This window comes from Rhyacophila brunnea, unplaced genomic scaffold (assembly GCF_057557595.1).
Source record: "Rhyacophila brunnea isolate RB1 unplaced genomic scaffold, BYU_Rbru_1.0 scaffold_11, whole genome shotgun sequence".
In the NCBI taxonomy this organism is placed as follows: Eukaryota; Metazoa; Arthropoda; class Insecta; order Trichoptera; family Rhyacophilidae; genus Rhyacophila; species Rhyacophila brunnea.
In genome coordinates this window covers 78,939-104,733 of record NW_028232763.1, presented here as the reverse complement: position 1 = coordinate 104,733, position 25,795 = coordinate 78,939, and the positions used below count along the sequence as shown (strand labels likewise).

Genomic DNA, 25,795 nt, shown 5'->3' with positions numbered 1-25,795 from the left:
GTTCGATCCCATAATATGGAGGAAGTTGACTTAACAGACTTTTGTTTTTGCGAGAAATGTATATTAGCCACTTGTTCAACCTATTAGGTCCATACTCTGGATTCAAACGCACGTTGAAAAACAACATGTGAATTTGCCAGACCCATGACATTTCATAGTGACGCATTAACTGCTGTAGTGTTTCCGACCGTACTATTTATGATTATAGTAAAATACTATTATTTTGATTTCGTAACAAATGTAACATAATAAGTAATACCATACCAGTGGCGAAGGGTGGAGCTAGGCTGCGTATGAATCTAATAGGTCCAGCGAATGACTAACATCCATTTCTCGTAAAAACAAAACACTGTTACTACAATCTCCACTTCGTGGAGGTCCATATTATGGTCCTCTTAGGACCGATCAAGGTGATAATAATAATATGTATTAGGTAATGTAATTGATATATCAGGCGGAAATTAAACAGGGAAGGTCTAGCCCGCCAAAGTTAAAGATTAATTAAGTTATAATTTTATTTAAAGGTTTGGTTTAGAATTCATATTATAATGATGAATGAAGGTGAATTCGCCTCTATCAAATAGGACTAGTATTATTCAGTAGCTTAAAACCAAAAGAGCTTCTAACTTACAAATTGAGATATGCGCATAAAAATATTGATACAATTTTGTGGGGGTTTTATTGACACATGATGAGTTTTATTATATTATATTAATAGAGTAGAGTAAGTTCGGTGGATGTACGTGGCGTCGTAGAGGGACTGAGAAGAGTGGAGGTAGACCACCCTCCACGTAACCTTGCAATTTGGAATGGTTTTTTTTTTTTTTAATTATTTTGAATTATTTGATGAAATCAGCCAATCAGGCGTCGGGCATTTACTAATGCACGAATACGCAGTGTGTATACTCGTATACAAACACATCTTGTCACTGTGTATAATGGCAAAGTTACGTGGAGGATACTATAGCCGGCCTTCATCCGGCAGTAGATCGACCCCGGCTGTTGATTATGATAATATTAATACTTATAGAGTACTGAGCTACTACCATTGTTTAAATTAAAAGTAAAAATGTGATTTGGTTTAATTTGAACATTTCAAAGAGTGATATTGTGCATTTCAAATATGGAAAGAATTCCTTCTGCTTTTAACGTACTAATGAACTAATGTATAAATATTTATGTATGGCAAGGTACCGTAAACTGAGGTAACTTTACTCCACTATAAAAAAAAATGTTTCAAAATCATCTGCCAATACGATACTCAACTACCTACTAATCTAATATTAGTTTTAATTCAACCCGCTCATCCTACCATTATGTAGCTATAATTTCCACGTACTGGCGTACGATGCGAAAGAAAGTATATATTGTCAAACAGATTTAAGGTACATAAAAAAACCCGCCTATATTCAGACTTGCATTTAGAAAACAGTTTTATTTCCATAAACAAACAAATACACTGCATTATCTTTAGCATTCTACAAATTTCATCAATGACATTGCACATTGGCGAACTGTAGATGAAATAATAATGTTATATTGACGAGTTATATTCTGGATCCGGTTTATACTAGTAATATTAAAAATCATATTATATTATAAAGCGTCAATTACATTGAGCTTCTTTACGAGCTGTTTGTTGGCGAATTTATAATCTGCCTGTAAAGACGCCCAGTGTAATCATCGAACATGCTAACAAGCAGGTTGTAAACACTCTACCGAGAAAATTTGAAAGCCGGTCAACTTTACACGCTACACGCCGGCGTGTGGGCCTACTGCGCCTGCGCAGTAGCAATCTCCCGGTAAAAAAACGAACTACGTTCTGTCAAAATAGTCGCTGGCTTGTGACTTCTCAGCGAATGGAAAGTTTTGTGTGTAATCATCAAATCGCAGTAGCTGAATCGCCCGTTTTTAAATTCGCCAACAAACAGCTCGTAAAGAAGCTCAATGTAATTGACGCTTAACCATTATTCTTTCAAAAATGTTGGTAAGTAGGTAGGTGCATTTTGTTTCCGTACAATAATTATAATTTCTAGTACCTAGGTACTAGGTTTGAAGTAAATCTTTATCACGCTTTGAATTGTGAACCCTAAGGTTATACACTATATATTAATAGTGTTCTGCTGAGAAAAAAATATTACTCAGGTCAATGACGGAACGTAGCCAAAATTTTTATTATTTTCTTATTTACCAAATTAACAATACTTAGATATTTTATTGTGAAATTAGTCAGTGGTAACTTACAGTATACGTCAACATTATATTATTAGGTATGAAGTAGTTTACAAATTTTGTAAAGCCATGTACGTATATTCATTAAGAATCGGAAAATTTGATGATTTTAACATGTTATGTCGGCTGCTATATGCCACCTAGGGCACGCAAATATTATTTTTTTTATGCATATGATTTCCGGACTCTTCGTTTATATTTTCATCTTTCCATACGCCAATGTATTTTACCACGTTTTTATTAGCTCGTCTTCTTGTTTGTCCAGTACAATTTTCTTCTTGTGTGTCCGGTACAAATTATTTCTTACTTGTCCGAGATTTGTATTGGATGATTGAAGATTTTTAACTAACTTCCCGACTAGCTAGACATTTGAAACTTTTAGAATATATCAGAACACGACGACAATGCATTCTTTTAATACTTTTAGCCATTTTTAAGCAGAATTGAATTCATTTTCAGTTAATTCTGTTTGTATGGAAAGTTATTTCGGAAAAAATTCGTAAAAAGTAAAACACTGTTATTGGTTGCTAAGGGGGTCCTAGCAACTAAATTATTAATATATACGTGCGTTACAATGGAAATCAATATGAAATGTCAAAATTACATTTCAGTATTCTATATTTATTCAGTATTTCTATCAAGTACAAAAAAAGTATTTATTAATGCATAGAATTGTCAAGTTTATAATATATCATATTATGATTCAACAGAAAATTTAAAAATGTGGTATATAAAAAGTTCTTTCTATCTTGTAATTATTTAAGCTGACAACACAGCCATTGACAATTAATAGTTATCATTATTTGACAGGATTATTATCGTTTACAATTAGAGCCAGCTGATGATCGCCGTAGCCGTAGCAAGACAAGTGTCAATATTGCTGAAACTCAATTGTAATTTGTTAACATTTTCAATAAAATTTTCTAACAAGTAGGTATTCGGTTTAAATGGTTTGTCACCAGTAAATGTTTTTGTGTGGTCATAGGTTCTAATTGTAAATGCATGATAGTTGCATATACCGAAATAGATTTTCACTGGAACGTTTTTAAGTTGCTACATTTCTAATAAGCAGGTACCTACTTATCTGATGTAAATCGCTTGTCATCAGTTTTCTCACCAGCATGGTATTTTTGGTGGTTATAGCTATAGGCACCTTCTACTTGTAAATTCAGAAATATCGCATTTGATGCGGTTATTCTAATTCATAATAGGCAAGTGTTTAACTCAGGGGTCGGCAAACTCTTGGCACAAAAGAGCCAAATATGAATAGAACAACGGTTAAAAAAACTCGAGAACCATACCCATACATAGAGTTGGGTATTTCCCGAGAAAATCCCAATCTCGAGATTCGGGATTTCCCGAAATGATGAAATTTTGAATTCATGGAATTCGGGATTTCCAGAAAAGAATTCTCGAGATATTGAGAAAATTTAAAAAAACCTGTAGAAATCCTAAAATCAGTGTAAAAGAGACAAATTCCAAAAATATTTTTTTTTTTATTTAAGTAAGAAGACAAACAAAACAGGTAGGAAAACAAAAAATAATTCAAAACATTACTTAGATTAAAATAGAATTTCAAAAAACACAGACTGTCAATGGCTGAGTCTGACAATCGCGTACGCTTTTGAGACACAAAATTCCCTGATGTTGAAAAATTGCGCTCATTTTGAGTCGACGTTGGCTTAATTGTGTTAAGGCGATACATAAGTGAAACGGCAAATAATTTTCAACTATAGGCGCGACGAAATTTTGGACTCGTTCGCTCACTACTCGCTGGCATTCTGAGAGAGTACGTCGAGTTGGGCACACGTCAGTTCATTTCGTGATGGCGACGGGCGTATTAATTCTTTAATCGTGTAAATATGACTGAAAACGTTACCCATTTACTTTAAAAAGAAAACACGTCAATGAATATATTATTATTGTTACTAATAGAACAATAAACAGAACATTAAATGGATGCATGTTGGATTTATATGACAAATTATATTTCGTTGGCATGCGTCATTTGCACCCGCGACCCGCAATCCGCGCGTCGCCTAGCCACGATCTTTTTAGACCGTGCCTCAACTGAGGTATATATAGCCTTAAATGCCCCGATCAGTCTTTGAACGTTTTGTATTTTCTGTCCATTATTTTAAATATAAAAACATCGTTTTTTCAATTAATATTTGATAATAAAGAAATCCCGAATCCCGAGAAAAGATTCTCGAGATCCGGGATTTCCGGAAATGGTAAAAATTTCAATTCTCGAGATTCGGGATGGAGAATCTCGAAAATTTCTCGAGAATTCCCGTCGGGGAATTCCCGAAACCTAACTCTCAAGGCCTCAAAACCAGTCGTTGCGTCGGACCTCTACGTCACTAAACGCACCACTGCTGGTTAAATCACTATGTAGCGCATGGGTGGCCAACCCGCGGCCCATTGGGTGTCAACTTGTGGCCCGTGGAGCAGTGAGAAAATAAAAATAATTATAAATCAAATGCTACCGCTAGATGTGCTAATTTCGCAAATTGGGGTCAAATATTGGCTCAAGATTTTAAAAAGCACCGTGTGTTTTTGCTGCATTTGCAACGCCATTCTCCGTAGACGTGAATTTATTACCGGGAAATTTACAAATGGAACATTGTGAAATATGTTGCGATGAACAGTTAAAGGAGAAATTCCATCAGGTTGGTTTGGAAGAGTTTTACAAAACATATTTAGACAAGGAGAAATATCCTGCATTTTACAAACATGCTCTAATGATGACTTCGCTATTTGGACACTTACACGTGTGAATAGCTTTGTAGTCGGATGAAGCATATCAAATCCCGAGTGAGAACACGAATCACTGATGTGCATTTGAAAAACTGTTTGCATGTAGGAACAACCTCACTCGATATCGATATTGATGCACTTAGTTCTGCCACACAAAATCAAACTTCTCACTAAAATTTCTTATTTTTATATTATTTTGTTTATTTTTATATTATATATTTATAAATATTATATTATATTAAAAAGTTTAATCCAATAAATATATTTTATTCTCATTTATGTTTTATTTTGTATAATAAAAAAATCGGTTGTGCGGCCCGGAAGGAAATCTCATTTTTAGAATCTGGCCCGGCTGCTGAAAAGGTTGGCCACCCATGATGTAGCGGTAATGTGGACGAGGTGAGTGGTTTCTAGTTTTATAGAGCGCGTGATCAAAATAAATCGAAGTATTTTATTTACAAATAATACTTACCTGCGGACAAACTTGTAAATGATAGGACAGAGTTTTTCCTTCTACTCAAGCGACACACTTAACCACAATAATATGCGAAACGCTCGGGGCACACCAAGCATCGAAGTAATAATTAGAGTAATTAGACGATCCCAAACAATGCGAGACTAATAAGCCCTGTCCACAAATGGGACTTTTTTCCGTTCGTCTCACGAATTCATCACAGTGCATGCATCGTCTACGCATTCCGAGCCTCAAATCGGTTTAAAAATGGCCGTTATTTGTGATGAAAGTACTAGCGCAGGAAGATTCGACCCCCTGGATTTCTGTTCAACACTCCAGTATTTCTTCAGAAAGGTTCGTGGAGTTACTAGTCTATTGGTATTCACAACATATATTTTAGTCTATAGTAATAGAGCGGAATGCACAATCTAAGATTTCAAACCTAAGGATAAGTCGCCGAAAAGCATGACTTAACTAAAGACAATCCTGAGTATACAGTTAAGGAATCCTTAAACATAGACTACTTTTGTTATGAACACGCACCCTTCTGTATTACCATTTACCACTGACAGCTGCTGTCAAAATAAATTTGGATGTCTATAAAACAGTCCATACACTCAAATTCATTTAACAATGTATCTCAATATGGATATTGATAGTGTTAATTCGTTTGGCATGTACTTGCAGAATATTATTTTACTTTTATACGCCAGCCCGCAGAAAAAACAAAATGCCAGGTGAAGAATGACACTTGACGCTAGTGTTACCATGTTAAAAAAATATCTTGCGGTGCCTGTGGAATCACGTATAATGACTTATAACGGAAACATAAGAGTATTGTAATTAAATATTAATATGTATGTATAGTTATTGCATTTATAAAATGCAGTTGTCATCGTTTAACAATTATAAAATAATTTACCTAAACTATAGGAAAGAGAATTTTTAAATATGGTATTATTTTCAATAGAAATGATCTTAACTAAGGACAATGTTTCTGCATAGTGTTTTCTGATAAGGAAATTTTAGTTATGACAAATGTTTCTGCATTCCGCTCATAGTCAACCAGATTGGGTAATTTGATTATTATTTACGTATTGCGTGGCGAGAGTATACCTACAAGTAACCCATAGGATTATACAAATAAATTAAAAAGAAATTATTCATACGCGGTTTTGACCAAAAAGTACGACATTGCAGTACCTACTAGGTGTAAAAAACAAAATTAAAAGTTTGCAGTCATATTTTTCCAACTAATCAGTATTTATTTTGAGAGATTACGTTTATTAATTCATATAAGAACACCGAATATTAATTATCATTCGTGTAATAAAAAGTTGAGTACTTATACTATTACGCTTTATAATTTTCCACTCCGTTCTAGGATGAAAATTATGTAATATATTCTAAAAATACATTTTTAGATAAATTATCCGTTTATTAAATTACATCTAATCAATTATCAATACTACATATTATATTAATACAAGTGATCTAATTTTATTCGAGGTAATCAGGCAAGTGTGGTAAAAAGTGCAAAATTATAAAATGTATACTCTACATTTATGTGTATCATCTATGATTTGACCATAGATTAGACCTGACGAAGTGAAGGGTTTGGTGAACAGATATAGACAGCCAAACGAATGCCTTTCCTTGACGCATGCACAAAACTTCTCGGTTTTTTGTTGAATTTAAAAGTTGAAGTGAAAGTGGATGATGAAGTGAATAGATGTGCACCTACACCTACAGGTTGACCGGGAGACAGTGCGGTTGCGCGGAAACGAGGCGATCACTGGAGAGTGGAGGGAGACTCTCGGAACGTCGGGGCCAGAGGCCAAATGCTGGCCACAGACGTACAGTTTTCGTAAGAGGTTGAACATGCCAGTTAATACGTAATGGCGGCCATACAGTTATCTTTGGTAGATAATCTGCTGCACCCATAGACGGACACTTTTCGACCTGCCAGATGTGTGCCAGGTTCAAACTGCCAGCGACCCCCTACTCCCGTGTTTTTGTAAAACTGTTGGAATTTCAACTAGCCGAAAGTTCTCTGGTGACGTTAGATGTTGGTAACGTAAAGTAGAATATACCGCGCGATACAACTGCGGCTGGTGTGCTTGTTATAAAATACAAATTCATTTATTATTAAAAATGTAATAATATTATGTACGCGGAGATCGCAAATATTATATTTTATTTATTTTTACGAGAGTAAAACAAAGTAATAGTTATTTATGAAAACATATTATTTTATACAATATAATATAAATGTAAAAATTTTAGAGAGCATTATAAATATTAAGTTATTGTGAAAATATAGACTAATAACTCAGTACTCAAATTTTATTTATTGTATGTAGTGAATATTACAAATTATTAATTTAAGACGTTCACAACATACATTAATATACCTAATTGTGAATCACAATGTCGCTAAATCTAAATAAAATTTAAGTATATATTTTTTAGTATATATTTATTGTATATAAAATCAATACCTTTATAAATATTACCGTTTTCTTACTTAATTAATACTGTCCATTAAAGGGAATAATTTATTCAAAAGAAAAGATTGTATTTTATATTTACACGAATGTGTATAATATTGTTTTGGTGGATCGATAAAATACACAATCCACTAACGAAATCATGATTTATTTTACCAACGTCATAGGTGTGTATTTTATGTCAATTTGTTTCTAATAAAAACAATTATAACCATAATAATTTCAAAGTAAAATTATTCGTGTATCAATATCGTTCAAGTATACTCTACCTAAAACTAATTGAAACAATACCCCTGTGTAATATCTCCGCGAACCTAACCTCCGTAGTTTTTGACACTTGCTCTGCCACAGACAATAACTGTACGTATATGGGCACGTCTGTTGACAGTTCGACAGATTTAAATGGGGTAGTTAAACTGATCTGTGTTTTGGCCACTAACGTACAGTTATTGAACAGTTATTGTCTGTGCCATGTTCAACCTGCTACGAAAACTGTACGTCTGTGGCCGCCTAAAGCGACCAGTTTGCTTATCGATCAACATCAGCATGCAAAACTAACGTACACGCGTAGATGATGTGCTAAATAGCTACACCTGTTAAACAATGATGACTGCGCCTAACTATTTGTGAATTAGTTGCAGGGTTCGAAATGGACCGGAGCGACGTTCCGGTTCGTGAAATCTGTAAAGTTATCGCTCCGTCTCGTGGTTAAAATATTTAAACCGTCTGAGCTAGATATGCCATATAACAAAAAAATCTAGACACATTTATGTTTATAAAATACCCATAAAATTTGATAACCATGTTAATATCCTCAGAAAATTTTCAAGCGCTCCGGTTCGTAAACTTTTCCATTTCGAGCGTTGATTAGTTGCATATTTGAATATTTGCGTATCGTCGTCAGGGGCGTGGGTTGTTAGAAGGTTTGATGTTGCCAGCGCCGTGCCGAGGGCCGAGGGTGACTGCCATCTAGAATAGTACAAACAAAATAGCCGCGCCACCCACAAATAGAAAAATATTCTTTTAGCGGAATAAAGAAAATTAAATTAAAAATTATATACTTATTTTATCGTTATCATTATAACAAATAATTACAAGATAAAAAGAACTTTTTATAGGTATACCAAGTTTAAAAATTTTCTGTTGAATCAGATAAACTTGACAATTCTATGTATTAATAAATACCTTTTTTTGTACTTGATAGAAATACTGAATAAATAGTATAGAATACTGAAATGTCATTTTGACATTTCATATTGATTTCTTGATCTCTCTGTTTGGAGGTCCCTATTTGTGTTGTCTGTCCATGTACCTACAATAATTCTAGATGGTCTGGTAATGTGAATGTTTTGGCTTCGGAACGAGTGAATCATGTATCGTGTCGTGTATTCTCTCCTAGCCGGACCTTGACCTGTGTGAGTGGAGGGATAGGGATGCTTTATGTATACTCGGTTCAGATGGTTATTCTTCAGTAAAAAATAAAAGAAAACGCAAAGGAATTTAAATTTGATACCCATGTGAAGTTTCATTTATTATTAATATCAACGCAAACACATAAGGAGCATCTGTAAAGGGCTAACAATTAATAATGGCAAACATTTTAAGAATTTACTACAGAGGTTTCGAGGTGAGTAGTCAGGATTTCTATCCGTTTGGCATTTCCGATCACTGAAAACGTTGTAGCACAGTAATTTATTATACTTGTTATGAATCATAACTTATGATACGATATTTATTTATATGGGATGCGGGGGGGGGGGGTGTCTCGGTAAACGGGTAAAGTATCCAAAGATCATGTTTTCCTCAATTATTATTCGGTAAATTTTCATCTCGTCGTGGGCTGAATAATTGACTTTTTTCTAGACACAAGAGGTACCTACATACCTGCTAGGCGTTGTGCACTTGCCGGAAATCATAATAAATACGATTTTGTTTTATAGGTATTTTCGATCTGCTTCCGATTATTTTTAGGTTTCCGATAGGAAATTCAGGAATTCATTTCATGTCAAACACTTGGCAGGTAACACTATGCAATAAGAATATAGTACCTACAAGCTTATAAAAACACGTTTTTCAATGTATAGACTTGTATATTATTATATAAATATTCAAGTTTTGGGGTTTATCTCAGCAATATCTACACACAATAATCTAAGAAATTAACTGTGCGAGTGAATCTAAAATTGTGCTGAACTGCCTGCGGTTTTCGGCAGGTGAGGGCGACAAAAGTTAAGTTTGCTACAAATTAATCTACGATGCGAAATGACTTGCAGTTAATTTAATCACTGGGCCACTTTAGTTGTCTTTTCCAGATTTACTTTCATATATTTCGGCTCTGTCTTCTGGAGAAGGGCTTCTTCGACGTATTTGACAAGTGCTTTTAAAAATGTACCTAGGTACGCATTGCACAACATAATAAAATAAGGGTGAGCGTGGCGTAACATATTTATCATGTTGAACCTACCGAATAACACAAACCTGCATAATTATAATGGTACGTATTCCAATGCAATACTCTATAATGCAACATATTATGATATGGAAAGATGCGAGGAAAATAAAATTGGCATTGCGCAAAACATTGAATCATATTGATGTGCATTGTGCACTGCGCAGCTGACTGTGTTTACCCCATTCGAGTTAATTATGTGGCTGTGGACTTTGAAATGCGCGTTAACCTAATTGCAACCCGAAGAGTATTCAACCTGGTCACAGACATCCACCCAATTGTCAAAACAAATTTTCAAAACGAAATTTGATGATTTTTTGATGAACATTGTATAATCTCATTTAAAAACTATAATTTAGCAAACCGTATTAAAGGTAGGTATCTAACGAAAATATCAGTCGACATGACAACACTGGCCGGGCCCGTAACACAAAGAACAGGTTTTGTTGCTAAATGCGCATAAGTGACTGCTCAACAATAGCGATGTCGGTTTGAGGACCGCTCTCATTATTCATCATCAACTTACTGGGGTTGAAGAGGCTCATGAGCAAGCAGGGACTCGTCTCCGCGGCGCCGCCCATCCTGCGCTCCGCCACTATCCACTGTCGGGAACTGGCAAGAAACTTCACAGTCCTTTCTTCACTTGAGGAAAATCACACACTGGCCACCGAGAAGGGCGAAAAGAAGTCGGTCGGGAGGCGATATTCGACGGGCGACGGCGAACTGTCACAGCCTGAAGGAGTGACTAGCGCGGTGTGGCGCTGCCGTCGCGGCGGCGCGCGCCTTCGCCTTCGCCTCTCGTCGACCGTCCTACTTCACCACACGCACACAACCGCAATACGAGTCATATCCTATCAAATTTATAGCCTGACGTACATGAAAGAAACGATGTTCTGTACGCGAACATTTTTATAAGGATTGATAATATTATGCCAGATAAGTCAAAGACGTCGAACAAAAACTTTGTTCTATGAATCTACGCGGATAGGAGCTTTTATCGGTTATAAAACTTGCGGAATGTGAAAAAGACTAGTAACTGAGAGCATCGCCCCCACATCCTGAAGCGGGCCCTTAGGTCAGCATCTTTGGCGGCCCCCCTACCTATCACAGGGTTGAAGGCAGTGTGACGCTCTTCAGAAGCGTTTTCCAAATGGTGTCATGTTAAATTTAGCGATTTTTTATATTCTTGAATAAGTACATCCAGTTGAATTGTGGAGTTGTCGAATATCGGCTCAAATAATCAAAAATTGCATCACAGCCAATTATTTTAAAATATTAACACATTCCAAGTAAAATAGCGCAGGCGACTTTTTTACCATTAGAGCAAATTTGTGATGTGTGTGTTTATCTTACTTATAAGGTAGACACACCACGCCGGGCTCCCCAGAGCCCGGGCCCTGTCAGCCCCCCTTTGTGGGGGGCATGACTGAGAGTAATGCGAATATGTTGTACAAAGTACTACAATGTTCGATAGTAATATCTGAACGTTTTTAGTCGATACGTATAGTTGAATTCTTGACCAAAGCAGCTAGGGTGTCGTCCAGGAAGGAATGAAGTTTTTGAAGGAGGCTAAAGGTTGTAGTCACGGCCGACTATTATTTATAGTGGGCCTCGTTTGTAATGCCAAACAAGATTATGATGCGGTATAGTTGAATAATTATTGGTAACAGAACATATTATATAAACTAATATTATCTGCGTTAACCGCATTGGATGCAATTTTGTACTTATATAAAAAAGGAAAATTACTACCAATTCTTGCATTTGCCACTTACTTACATAATGACGGTTAATAAAATTGTTAATGTAAGTAGTTTTTGTCTCTGGTAGGTACCTAATCCTTTTTACACATCATTCAGCTTCACATTTACATGGGTGTGCATAGAATAGAAAAGTTTTTCTTCTGGTACTGCGACGCGTCATCATTTTTATTATCATAGGGTAAATAATAATAATTTACTGATGTTTGATAGATTGTTTAAGTAATAATGTTGTGATTAATATTTTGTTACTTTTTAACGAGATGCCGTCGTAGGGCGTGAGAGGCGACATTATGACATGAAATGATTCCAAATCACGTATTTCTATTCAATTGGTGTATTAACACAAATAACTATGGTTGGCAATGCCAATGTCTCATTGCTCAGCAATTGAAAATTGGGCTAGGACTAGAAGTGTTGTTATCGACCAGCGTCGGCGCAGTGTCGGCTGCATATTGCGCAGGCGCGCGCCTTTAACCACTGCTTCACTTGACTATTACGCATACCTAGGTAGGTATTTTATTAGCAACAATATTATAATACATAATACTATTCTTAATAATTTTGAAGATTTCACCATAACATAATTTAAGATAGCTATGTTCAATTTCTCTACGGCTTTTCCAGAATGAGAGGAGACAGACATTGGCACGCAGGACTTGCGAGATGAATTTGACTAATTGTTGTCTTGTTATCTCTTCTGTGTCGCCATCACTCTTATTACCACTAATCCGTTAACAAGAATCAATTCCGATATATGTGTCCAATATATGGTAGGCAGTGTTTGTAGGTATGAGTAGATCAGCTTTCCGTCTTTATCCAACAGTGAATAGGCAACACGATGTTCCGTCCTGACTTTTTTGGACTTCAAGAGTCAGGCGTACTTTTTACGTTTCAATTATTTGATGCCACCGACTCCACCGTGTTGTACCTAGGCGAGTGATCCCCAATCTACCTCTGCAGACAAAACAATCGTCAGCTGAATGCGGAACTATTCTAACTCACATTTGAATCTTTTTAGAAGAGAGTTCTTTGATATGATAAAATATTTATATAAATAAATGTATACATCATAATTAAGTTTGTAGAACTGTTGATTAAAAAAGAAATGCATCAGTTGCCTGATGCCGAGTACCTCCGCTACACGGAAGTACATTGGAACATGTATATGTCTGAGAGCGATTGAAGACACATATCCACATTCCAATGTACTTTCATGTAGCGGAGGTACTCAACATTTACATAATAAATATGACCATAAAATATAATGTAATAATAACGTAACTGGGGAATTAAATAATATGTAACAAATTCAATTTTTTTTTACATTTTAAGTTTATCTTTGTCTTACTGAGGTTAAAAATATAAATTAATACGTATTAGTAATAAAATAAAATAATTTTAGAAATACATAGTAATAAAAAATTATACTTAAGTAATATATTCATATTACATCAATCAAATTTATTGGATAAATTATTGTTGGAAATATCTAACATGCATGCGTTAATAAACCATTAGTTAATTTATTCAACTTAAAATAACGAATATTTTAATATGTACGCTATTTTTGTCGGCAACGTTCACCGGGGACATAGCTCAAATCGTAAAGCGCTCGCTTATCATGTGAGAGGTACCGGGATCGATACCCGGCGCCTCCAAGGTACATTTTTTTTTTAATACTACACATCCATGAAACCACCAAATTTTATTTGCTACACCTATAATACATAATATTATCGGAAATTTTGTCTTTTAATATCTATAAAATTATGTCACGCAGAGTATGGGCCCTTACGCACTGTCGACCGGTCTCCGGCAACCATGGTCGCCAGCAAACAGAAAGTGGGCAATCAAAGACGAGAGACCAATTAGGTAGCCGCATATGAAAAATCTTGTCAGTATCACGCCGTTTGAGTGTCGAGATGGACGTGAAAGATATTGTTGCAGTAGTTTAATTCCTCGAGAAGCAGAGGAAGAAGAAAAAGAAGTATTGTGTGCACCCCCTACTAAAAGAACGTCGTAGTGAAGGCATGTTCAATGTGTTTTTCAGTGGGAAATAATGAAAATATTTTTTTCAATTATGTTAGAATGTCAGTAAGATCATTGACGACATGTCGAATGAATTGAGGCCGTCAATCACAGGCCGAGATACGAATATGAGACTGTGCATCATGCTAGAGCAGTGGTCTCCAAACTTTCATACACAATACAATATGTGTACTTACCAGACCCAGGATTCGAACCTTGGACCCACGACGCTATAGTCCGACGCCTAACATACCTATACAGTGGTGCAACAGCCAGTGTAAAGCTTCATAAACCATCTTGCAAGTTTCCTATTAGTAAGGGTGGGCGACAAGGCGACACGATCTCACCCAAATTAATCACCGCTGCTCCGGAAGATTTATTCAGGCGACTTGACAGGAAGAAGAGTGGAATCGCCATTAACGGCGAATACCTCAGTCACCTGCGTTTTGCAGACGATATTGTTGTCAAATGAAAACCGAAAAGCAGGTTTAAAGATAAATGTCTCAAAGACAAAGGTAATGATAGACTTCTTTGCTGAACCAAAATCATTCCTCATCAATGGCACTCAAATCGAGAGTATCAACAACTACCTACATACTATATCTTGGACAATCGGGATGACATTCCGTAGCTCTGGGGGTCATTAGTAGAGAGAAGTCCGTGGCGTTCTTCGCTTGGTCACTCTACCGAGTTAGGATCCTTTCACGTCTTCCAAATCCTTGTCAGTGACTACCAACATTTCCGAATTCTCGACACTCCCATCGACGATGTGCCTTCGTATTAAATTATATGTGTTTTGGCAATCCCTATTCGTCTATCGATCGATTCGGGTTGAAAAGTCCCATTTTCATCACTATACATGAGGTAGGATAACAATTTCATGAAATATTGCCAGATATTTTGGTACCATGTCCTCCGTTTAATGGCAGCTGTTTTTCCAGCTTACGTTTATTGCATAACACAGAGAAAACTTGTGTTTTCGCAGATAGGTACTACATCCGTTGCCATCAAAAAATAGTAAATAGGTACATTTAGTCAATGTGAGTGTTTAATAGTCGAGAATTCACTATATGGAATTAATCGCGTCTGTGTATCCATATCGGGAAAGCAATTGTATTGGCTTTTCTGAGTTCAGATTATGTTGGGAGTCGCCACCGATATATATGTGCGAGAGCCTAACATGCAAGGGTACCTAAGTAGAGCACGCAGCCGAGTAGCAGTGATCGGTGATCGGTGCATGGCAAGGCGCTGGACCGCAAAACAAGCAAAACCATTCAGGGCAGAAAGAAAATAAAATATACATATTCCAAAATACGCAACTAATTATTATTTGGCATCACCACTGTATAATTTAAGGCTTTTTCATCGCATTTTAGAGGTTGTGATCGAAATTTCTCGTCCCGAGAAATAATGAGAAGAGGTGATTTTCGAGGATAAAATTTCGAAATTCTCATTTTTTGAGAAATTATCAATGAACATCTCGAGAATTTGACAAATTATTACTTAGCAGGAAAAATACCTTCGAATACGATATTTATATATATTAAGCTTATTCAGAAATTCGCTGGTAATATTTTTACCAAGTGAACAAAGTTCTCTACTTTGGATTTCAGACGGAAAATTATAAATTCACCGGCAAATTGTTTATTGGCAAGAAAAGCTGATCTCGCCTATGATATCAAACGGAATCTGTTAAAAATTTTAGCTAAAATTGTGAACAGAAAAAAATCTGAAGGAAATGGACCGTAGGTAGATATTTCTCAAGAAATCAATAAACCATTTTCTAATTATCGAAAAATATCTTAAATTAGAGAATTCTCAAATCTCGAAAATCGAAGAAAGTTGAGAAGTCACAAGATCTATATACTGTCCGCTAAATGCTACCTATTTTATTTATCGTTGGCCTCGGGGCGAACTGGGAAAATTATTTTTATTGTTTTGGCAAGCGATATCATTAATACAAAAATAATGTAAGTGACAGCCAGTACATAATATGTAATTTCACGAGAAATGAGATTGATAATAATACATACCAGTTGCGAAAGGTGCCTGTTAGCCTGTTGAAGGTAGGTAGACTGGTAAAATTAAAAAAAAAAGTCCTAGGACAGCCATATTTACAGAACTTGAATTTTATTCATCTTTGTTATTTTACTGAACAAAAAATATTATATTTTACCCTTTTATAATAATTATATTAACTACACGAAAAAACAACAGGCACCAACATACCTAATAGATATAAAAGAAAAGTAATGCCCAACCGCGTTCGAACTCGCGCTATAAAATTGTGCTATTTGCTATAATCACGGTAGTAACATTACAACTCTGTGTAAGTACAGGCTTAAATACCTACAGCCATGGGCCCCACATCCTGAAGCGGGCCCCCTACCTATCGCTAAGAATAAGGGCAGTGTGACGCTCTACAGTAGTGTTTTTCTAATGGTGTAGGCGGTAAAATTAATGTGTACCTATATTCAGTGTTTTTTTGTATATTTTAATACATCCATTTGAATTATGGAGTTGTCGAGCATCGATACACAATTAAAATTGTATCGTACAACCACATAACTTTAAATAATAATATTATAGAAGGAGAATAGCGCCGCAGGCGACTTTTTTGCTATTAAAGCAAATTTGTGGTGTGTGTTTATCTCACTTATCTGGTCGACTCACCACGCCGGGCCCCTCCTGAGCCTGGGCCCCCAGGCTAGAGCCCTGTCAGCCCCCCCTTGTGGGGGCCATGCCTACAGCCTCAGGTCACGTGATGCTGATAGTATGACAACGGTTTTGACATCGCGTGTATGTATTTTTTACAATACGTGTAGGTATAAATAAATCATATGACCTATGTAAGTGTATGTTGTATGCGTGAAATCTACCAAGTTCATTGAAGCCTTTGTATGATTGTGTTGGTGACGTTGGTGTAATAGCTGCTTACCACAGAACAAATTAATAAATATAATTCAGATGGGCTATTAGGTACTCAATACACTACGTTTTGACGCAGGGTTTTGAATATGTGTGTCGTACGAAAATGAACCACAGATTATAGACGTGCAATAGTGTGTGTTGCAACTTTCAAGAGCAATTGAGCGCACAAACCGAGAGCAGTTGTCAGAACGAAGGACAAGCGTATTCTTTACACTTGTTTAAGTTTATCCCATATTTTTCCACACTCGAGTACGGTCGTCTGTTAAGTACTCCACACCCGCTAGGTATTTCAGTTCCCTGCTGCTTACGAATTGGTGCCAATAGCTACATGTCAGTCTGACGGTCAAGTTATAATGCATAAACACCTACAGACAGATGTATGGCAAATTATAGCATTTGTGTAGAATATAAAATAATGAAGTAATTATTTAAATACCTATGTTAAAAGACAATTAAAAATTATTCTACTTAAGAAGGTAGGCGTTAAATAATTGCCTTAGTTTTCGCCTCTGATATACGTACATACTCTTATTAGTATCTACCAATTACACCTGACATATGATGTTAAAAGGTGTTATAAATAAATAAGTTATCAAATCATTTATAGGTAGTAACTAACAGAAACGCATCAAAAATAAAATAACCTATGATACCTACATACTATGCATAAATAATGAGTATTATGACATTTCTTTGTGGAACAACCACAAGGGTTCTGTCGCCGTGGCTCTCAGCTGGCCGTCGGCGGTGCTGCACGTTTGGCATGGCGGGAGGTGTGACAGTTTGCGATGGACAGGCTTGTGCTTGCCCTATGCCGGCCTATGCCCGAACGCTGCGGCGTGACAGGGTAAAGGAGGATTATGGCATTTCATCAAACATGGCAACGTCAATTGCCGAAATCAAAATTACCATTTTTTTTCAAATTGGCATGAATGAAAAATATGAAAACTGTACAATATTAATTGAATAGATAGGTACCTAATTTTAAATTAATAGTTGATAGTTATAATATACTTTCAATATTTTTTCGCAATTGTTAATTATTTATCAATGTTCTAGGATAAAGTATTCCCAGAGATATTTTCTTCTCATTTTTTTCCATAGAATAGTCTACGAAATACCTACAAATTGTTCATTCCTATTTGGTTGGTCTTTGCGTAGAATATTTATTGGTAGCAATATATTGTATAATGTTGCGTTGTCCAAATTATACATACCTATTTACTATTTCTGTTTACAAAACATATTTATTTGACAGCAGCTGTTAGTTTTGTTTCGAGGTTTCGCCACCAACTGAGCCACCCGTTAGTCGTTATGCGTTATAATAATATAATATATTACTTAGTTATCCGAAAATCCTTCCACTTCAAATATGAGGTATGTAAGCCCGAGACATAGAACACACACGTAAGTAAGTACATTAAATTAAATAACCAGTAACGTGTCGTGGGGGTTGGCAGGCCATCGGGGTGGCCATACATATTAAGGGTGGCAAAAGTTGTAGGAACGTATACAAATATTACAATTTTGAGACCAGTGGCGGGTTTCCCCGACGCAGACGATGCGGTCGCTTTATCAGAAAGTGTCGACATCTCGGTTTAAAAAATAATCGAAGCATTAAAAATTCTGACAACATAACTTTACTATTATTGTTGTACTCGTGTACTGTAATACCCATTATAATAGATATTGTTAAGACGATTTATCGCACAAGCAATATTTTAAAAAGGGTGCTTCCAAACATGTCAGTAACACAGACATCCACTGTTTGCGAGAAGATTTCGTGGGAATTCTCAGTAGGTTGTGTGTATCTCAACTGTGACAGTGTTTTTTGTCTGTTAAAGATCCTCCCTAATAGCCAACAATTTAATGAGAAGAATGAAACTATTTTACATTTTTTTAATTCTAAGTATTAATTTTGTAGTTGAGATTCATAAAACTGCTTGTAAATGTTTATTAGTGACGCTTGATCGTAAAGAGCTTTTATTGATGTTCATAATTGAAAATGTTTGTTCACCTAATAATTTGTAGGTTGATCTAACATATTTTTCGAATTTGTCAGAATTAAGAGTGTTGTAACATTTTCAGATTATTTCTTCTCGACGGTGCCGTCCATGTATATTCAAATTTTATTTTAAAAAAAAGCGTTAAATTGTAGAACAAATTAAACTTTTTTCAGATATACGATTAAAGCTCGCGGGTCGTAGTTTTCCCAAGTGTGGTCTAAACTAAATACTAAAATAGGTGAGTAGGTACCTAACAAATTTATAGACAATTTGGATCTAAAAATAAGAGAGGACAGCATTCTAAGTCTGCTTGAGAGCGGCACTTTGCCTAAGGACGTCACTGTAAAAAAACATCAGATTGACATGCATACATCAAAATATTTAGGTAAGGTGCATTGGGGTAATTCCGAATATGGGTATATTCCGAAAGTTCAAAAATTCTACCAATCGAAGCGATATTTTCCTATTGGCAACATTTAGTCTAGACGCCATGTTCATTGTGCACGCCTCGTCAGTCATCGCTAGTCGCTAGTGTCAACAATGCGTGCATACCCATCAAGTTTTTTCGGAGAAGTTTTTTTCGCGCCATTTTTGTTGATTCGTAATTACCCCAACTTACATATCTCAGGAATTCTGGTAAGTTATTTGAATAAGTGATTGCTTTTACGATAGATTATCGTTTTTTACGAATTTGTGAGAGGAACACAACGTCCTAGCTGTGTTTTAAATTTTTTTTTCGGAAATACCCCCTTGGGGTTATTCCTATATATATATTCATTCCGCAATAGCCCACCTAACTTTTTCATAGTAATTAGCAGTGATTCTCAATCTGTAAAGAAACTAAAATTATATCTAATTTAGATGTACATAATATACTTAATTAAATTAATATTAAAGTAAGTAAATTTAGCGTCGTCCTAATAAGAAGCTATCGCACGTCCTATTATAATCTTGGGTAAGTGCGGTAACGCCAGCCTTCACCAGCATAACTAGTGTATCCGACATCATGAGCGAATATAGCGATTCTGATATTATAGATTATCTTGATTTTGAAGAATTGATGGATGAATACTCTGAAGATGATTTTAAAATATACAAGGAAGAACCAAGGTCACAAAAAAACAAAAGATGTGAAATATGGTGAAAGTTAACTGACGAAAAGATAATCACCAACAACGATTCAAATTTTCTCTGTACTAAGAGTAAAGGTGTTGGCGAAAAAGTAAAGGTAAAGAAAATCAAGCGGATAAAACAGACAAAAAAAATGAAGAGAAAAGACACATTAAAAGAGATGACAAAGACAACGTTGATTCAAAAGAAAAAGACAAAGATGAACAACTGCTACTAAAACTGAAAAATAAAGATATAGTATACAAAACTCAAGAAAAGGACCCTGCCATGAAGGAAAATTACAAATTAAATGATTCAGTGCTTGTCAGATATTCAATCAGAAAAAATGGAGATACTATATTGGGCTCATAGAAGAAATAATAAAACATGAGGAAACATACTTCTCTATCAACTTCTTAAAAACTACGAGACCACAGCAGCAGCTAACTTTTATTACGACCAAAAGAAAAGATAGTGACAACGTTCCAGAGTCAATAATAGTGAAGAAGATAGATATACAAAAAAAAGTGCTGATGAAAAAGAATATTACTTATGTAATGATAAAGATAGAATTTATTTTGACTGATTGCGTACCAAACCAATAGATCATTATTATGTATATGTGAGGCTTTCAGACCATGTCTTAAGCAATTCTGTTATATTTTTTTAAGTGTAGCCCGCATTTTAGTTTTAGGTTTGCTAGCAGGAATAAATTATAAGTTTATGCCATAAAAGTAGATGAAAATCATTAAAAAGACAAGTTCCGACTTTGATGTAACATTTTTAATGTTGACTAATTTAATTGTATGGGTATGCAAAAAGCAGTAAGTAAACAGAAGATATCTTTACAAAAAATATTGTTCTATCAAATAAGTAGTCAAATAAGAATGTAGACTCAAATAAAAATTGATTTTTAAAATTATCACTTTCTTTGATTTTCCTCGTCTTTATTTTATTGATTTAAGGTGGTAGGTACTTGTATCATATTGGGATATTTTTTCTCATTATTTGTCACCGGTGGGAACAAAACTGGTAGTGACAACCGGGAATAAGCCTGCTCTGCTCCATCCCGTTCCACAATCCCTATAATCCAAAGTATTTAACTGAAATGTTGAGAGCCACTATCTTTTTTCGGGGTATTTCCGAACTAATAGTATCAAAAGTTAGGGGTTATGGATACTATTAACAAAATTGATGATATTTTGTGTTAGGAGTAATTACGGTCGAAAAAGAAAGGTAAACCATCGGTCAAAGTGCAATAAAATCAACTTTTGAATAATTTCGGAATTACCCCAAGATAGTTCGTAATTTCCCCAATGCCAAAACAAAAAATGACTGAATATTTCAAATTCTCAATTTAAAGAACCCAACCTATATATTCAAGAATCTAATATATATTTATCATACATCTTTTTTTTAAGTACACAGAGGTAAAACAATAATGGCAGTAAATATAAAACACTTTGAATAATTAACCGAAATATATAACCTCTAGTCATCTCATAGAAATTCCTGTCGGAATTACCCCAATGCACCTTACGTCTATTACAAAATGCTTTTTAATTGGCATATACCTAATGGTACAAGTACACAAACGGCACAACACAAATTGAATATGTAATTAATTATAAATAAATATAAACTTTTAATAATTAATCGTTGAAATTAACCCGGATACTGTATCGACAGTAGGAGTAGGTTATAATACTGGATACATGTTTTTTTTACTGTCATGCCAATAAATTCGTATCTATATCGCATGAAAAATAATGTGTTTAGAAAAATAAATGTCAGCCTTAGACTATAGATGTCAGCATTGTTCAGAGATGTATTTAATACTACTAGTCGTTCTTTTTTGCGTATTTAATCGATATAATGAATATTTGAAAAGATTGAAGGAAACCTAAGTTAAGTTATCATAGCACAGGGAAAAATTCATTTCAAAAGGTCAAACATTCGAACAATGAGATAACCATCATTGGCTGATGGAATTGGCTTTTTTTACTGATATTTGTGAACAATTTGAATCTTGAACTTCAGGGAAAATATAAAGATATAGCAGAAATGATTAGTTCTATAAATGCCGTCAAAGCTAAGATACAATTTTGGATAAGTACCTAAATATTTTTTCGAAAAATTCTCTTGTACGTACGTGTCCAAGGATGAAAAAAATGATTGGTGAAAATATTTTTGACGTAAAATTATTTATTACTCATCTGAGCAATTTGAAAATATATTCCCGCAATTTTCCATTTCCATTCAACTAACGGCTTCATTTTGTAAATCCTTTACTAAAATTGCTAATTCCACAGCGAAAATTCTTCAAGACACCAAAAATTGAAGAAGAAATTTTAGATATTCAAATGACGTTATCTTAAAATCGAACTATTTTAAGATAATGTTTTGACGAATTTTTAGAAATCCGATGTGCGCCCGCCACTATTATCCCAAATCTCAAATGCGCCCGCTACCGCAAAAGGTTAAGAACCCCTGTCATAGCATATTGGTTGCTGTTTCGTGAATACTAATAGCTAATAGGTACCTATATCTTTTATTATTGTTTAACCGTTTTGTTTCTTTATAGTGGTTACACAAAAAAGAAATTTAGAAAATAAGAATGTCCGTGTACGAATTTCGCCTCTTTGGCATAGAGTTTAATTAAGAATTTATTTTGAAGGAAGAAAGTTAAAATTTGGTATTATGTAGGTATATAGTTTTTGGCTTCTCTTTTTACGAAAAATAAATATCCATTGACGCAGGTGACGCGAAATCCACTTTAGGGGCGGTCTTGATCCAAATTTTTATTAAGTATTACGTACCTAATACGTCATCACATCACGCCCACGGTGGCCGCGCGGCATAAGCGTTGGACTACAAAGCCGTGGGTCCCAGGTTCGAATCCTGGGTCTGGCAAGTACACATATTGTTTTTCAATTTGTGTGTGTCAGGGTATGGACCTAATAGGTTGAGCAAGTGGCTGACATCCATTTCTCGTAAAAAACAAAACCTGTCAATACAAACCTCCACTCTGTGAGGCCCATATGTGGGTCTATTCTATACTTATCGACCGCTAAAGTGATAAAGTGATAAATATTATCAAACTTAGGGTAGGTTTGTATCAAAATATTAGCACTTATTGTAACAATTACACGAAGTTGGTTTTTATTGTTGCAATAAGTGCTATATTTTAACAGCACCTATCTTGCTGCTGTTAAAATATCGCACTTATTGGAACAATAAAAACCAACTTCGTGTAATTGTTACAATAAATGCTAATATTTTGATACAAACCAACCCTAAGTTTGATACTATTTATCACTTTAGTGTTCGATAAGTATAGAATAGACCCAATGATCCTATCAGGATCGGACATGGTCGGAAAAAAAAATCTTTTACGTACAAGCTATTAAATTGTTTCGACCATGTCCGATCCAAATAAGATCATTATGGGCCTCGCCTCCACAGAGTGGAGGTTCAGCCCAGAATAACGATTGCCACACGAAATTGTAGATGATTAAAGGAACTAAAGGACGTATGATAATATAGTACAGGGATTCCCATTCCTGGAATTCCTGTAGCGTTGGCGCAGGTGTACCCCGCAATCTGTGCATTATATATACATTTTGAAATACAAAAATATAATTGGTATCTATATTTTAAATCGATTATTGAAAATCATTGCAATTGTAATTTGTTTTGGTTGATTGGATATAACGGGTGTATTTTGCTTAGATATAACGAAAAGCTTAACTGTCAAACCAAGCTGTGATAGTGCGCTTACTTTTTGACATTTAAGATCTATCTATGGCAAATCATGATGAATAGTCACGCTTGAACAACGCTACCAAATTATACAAATTGACTTTGCGTTCAGCGATGAGGTTCATTTTGGCTCAACGGGTTTGTTAATAATACGCTAAATTGTGCCATATGGAATGAGACCAATCCAGGAGAGACCCTACGCCTATATATTCCATTACATCCATAAAAATACACCCGTGTTGTGCAGTTTACACGCTGGTGGCATCATCGGACAATATTTCATTTGGGTTACGATCATTGATTTTTCTTAAATATGGAAGACGTTGATCCGGACGAGATGTGAATTCAACAGGATGGCGCCATACGGCGACCGCAACCACCGAATTATTGAAATCAAAACTTGACGATAAATTGATTTCGAGAAAATATGGACCTGTCAATTGGCCTCCAAGGCCATGCGATTTGACACCTCTGGATTGTTTCCTGTGAGGCTACGTGGAGTCATTGGTTTATTTATGGCATGCTGATAAACCACCAATAACCGACATCTTGGAAGCCAGCATTGTACGCGGTGTTTGTGATCACTGATATACGACCAACAGTGCTCGAATAAGTGGCCCATAATTGGACATTTAGAATGCACTTCGTCAAGAACACCCGGGATTTGTATCGATCTTTCGAATAAAAAGAATAATTAAAAGTATTTTTTTGTGTAAAAGTGCAATGGGGTCTACTTAGATCATTCGGTGTAGGTACGTAGGTACCCCTACCTACTGCCTTGTAGGTCCTTCTGTTTGTTTAAGTAATCTAAATACTGATGTATTCCTTTCTTATATAAGTACTGTTTACTATACCTATATAAAATAAATACAATTTGATTTTAATTTAAAAGCCATTCAACAATAATCGGTGATAATATATTATACAATTTAAATCATTATCATCATCAGCCCAAATAAATTAAATAAATTCACTGCTGGATGAAGGTCTCACTAATATAATAATTCCATTCGTCTGGAATATACCTATTAATTCCGGTAACACACTGAGATACAATTTTGAATATGCTATATTGAAGTCAATTCAATTTCACACTTCTGACATCAATCTCTTTCCCCAATTGAGAATTAATGTGATGATAAAAATAAATATTTTAAATAACCTTGCCTAGGTACTTAGGAAAATATGAAGTGACACGTCATTGTGATTTATTCAGTAGGTGCATGACTGATATTCAAATAAACCATTTTCACTCCTAAGCGGAGCATTTCAAAGCTCACATGTAAGTTTCATAGAAAAACTTTTAGGAAAAATAGGTACCTATCTAGTTAGCCATTTGTCAAACTGTCAAGTGGAAAAAAGCGGAAAAATACGGCGCCATTGACGCATATCATTTTTATTAGATTTAGGTACTTCATAATTTTAGTCCGCTAGTAATCATAATAGGTAGGTATAAGCTTTTTATAATAGCCGATAATGATATAATGCTACATAATATTATTAGGTAATATAGGTAGGCATGGGTACATAAGTGAAGTCGGAGTTGAGATCAATGCTTGCTAAATTCATAAAATAGGATCAAAAGCACAACAATGATAGTAGGTATGTAATATGAGATAGGTACTATAACATAGCGCATGAGTCATGGTCATGAATCAAACCATGTATGAGTCATGAGGATGGGATTAACAAAATAAGACCGAGGTACAAAATATGAAGACAGTGCAAAGGATAAGGGTTCGAATGGCTGCGATAACCTTTCTCTATCTTGCAACGTGGGCATTGTTCTA

The 25,795-nt window shown here is 35.2% G+C and overlaps 1 protein-coding gene across 2 annotated transcripts in view; it reads right to left on the bottom strand.

The window, feature by feature from the left end:
- Positions 1-11,162, bottom strand: part of Rtnl1 (reticulon) — a 46,148-nt gene extending 34,986 nt beyond the window's left edge. For both annotated transcript variants that reach the window (XM_085957731.1, XM_085957747.1), the window contains exon 1: positions 10,932-11,162. In XM_085957731.1, the coding sequence (XP_085813857.1) occupies positions 10,932-10,986 (55 nt within the window). In that variant the 5' untranslated portion in view covers positions 10,987-11,162. The remainder of the gene's footprint in view (positions 1-10,931) is intronic.
- Positions 11,163-25,795: the final 14,633 nt, after the last annotated feature.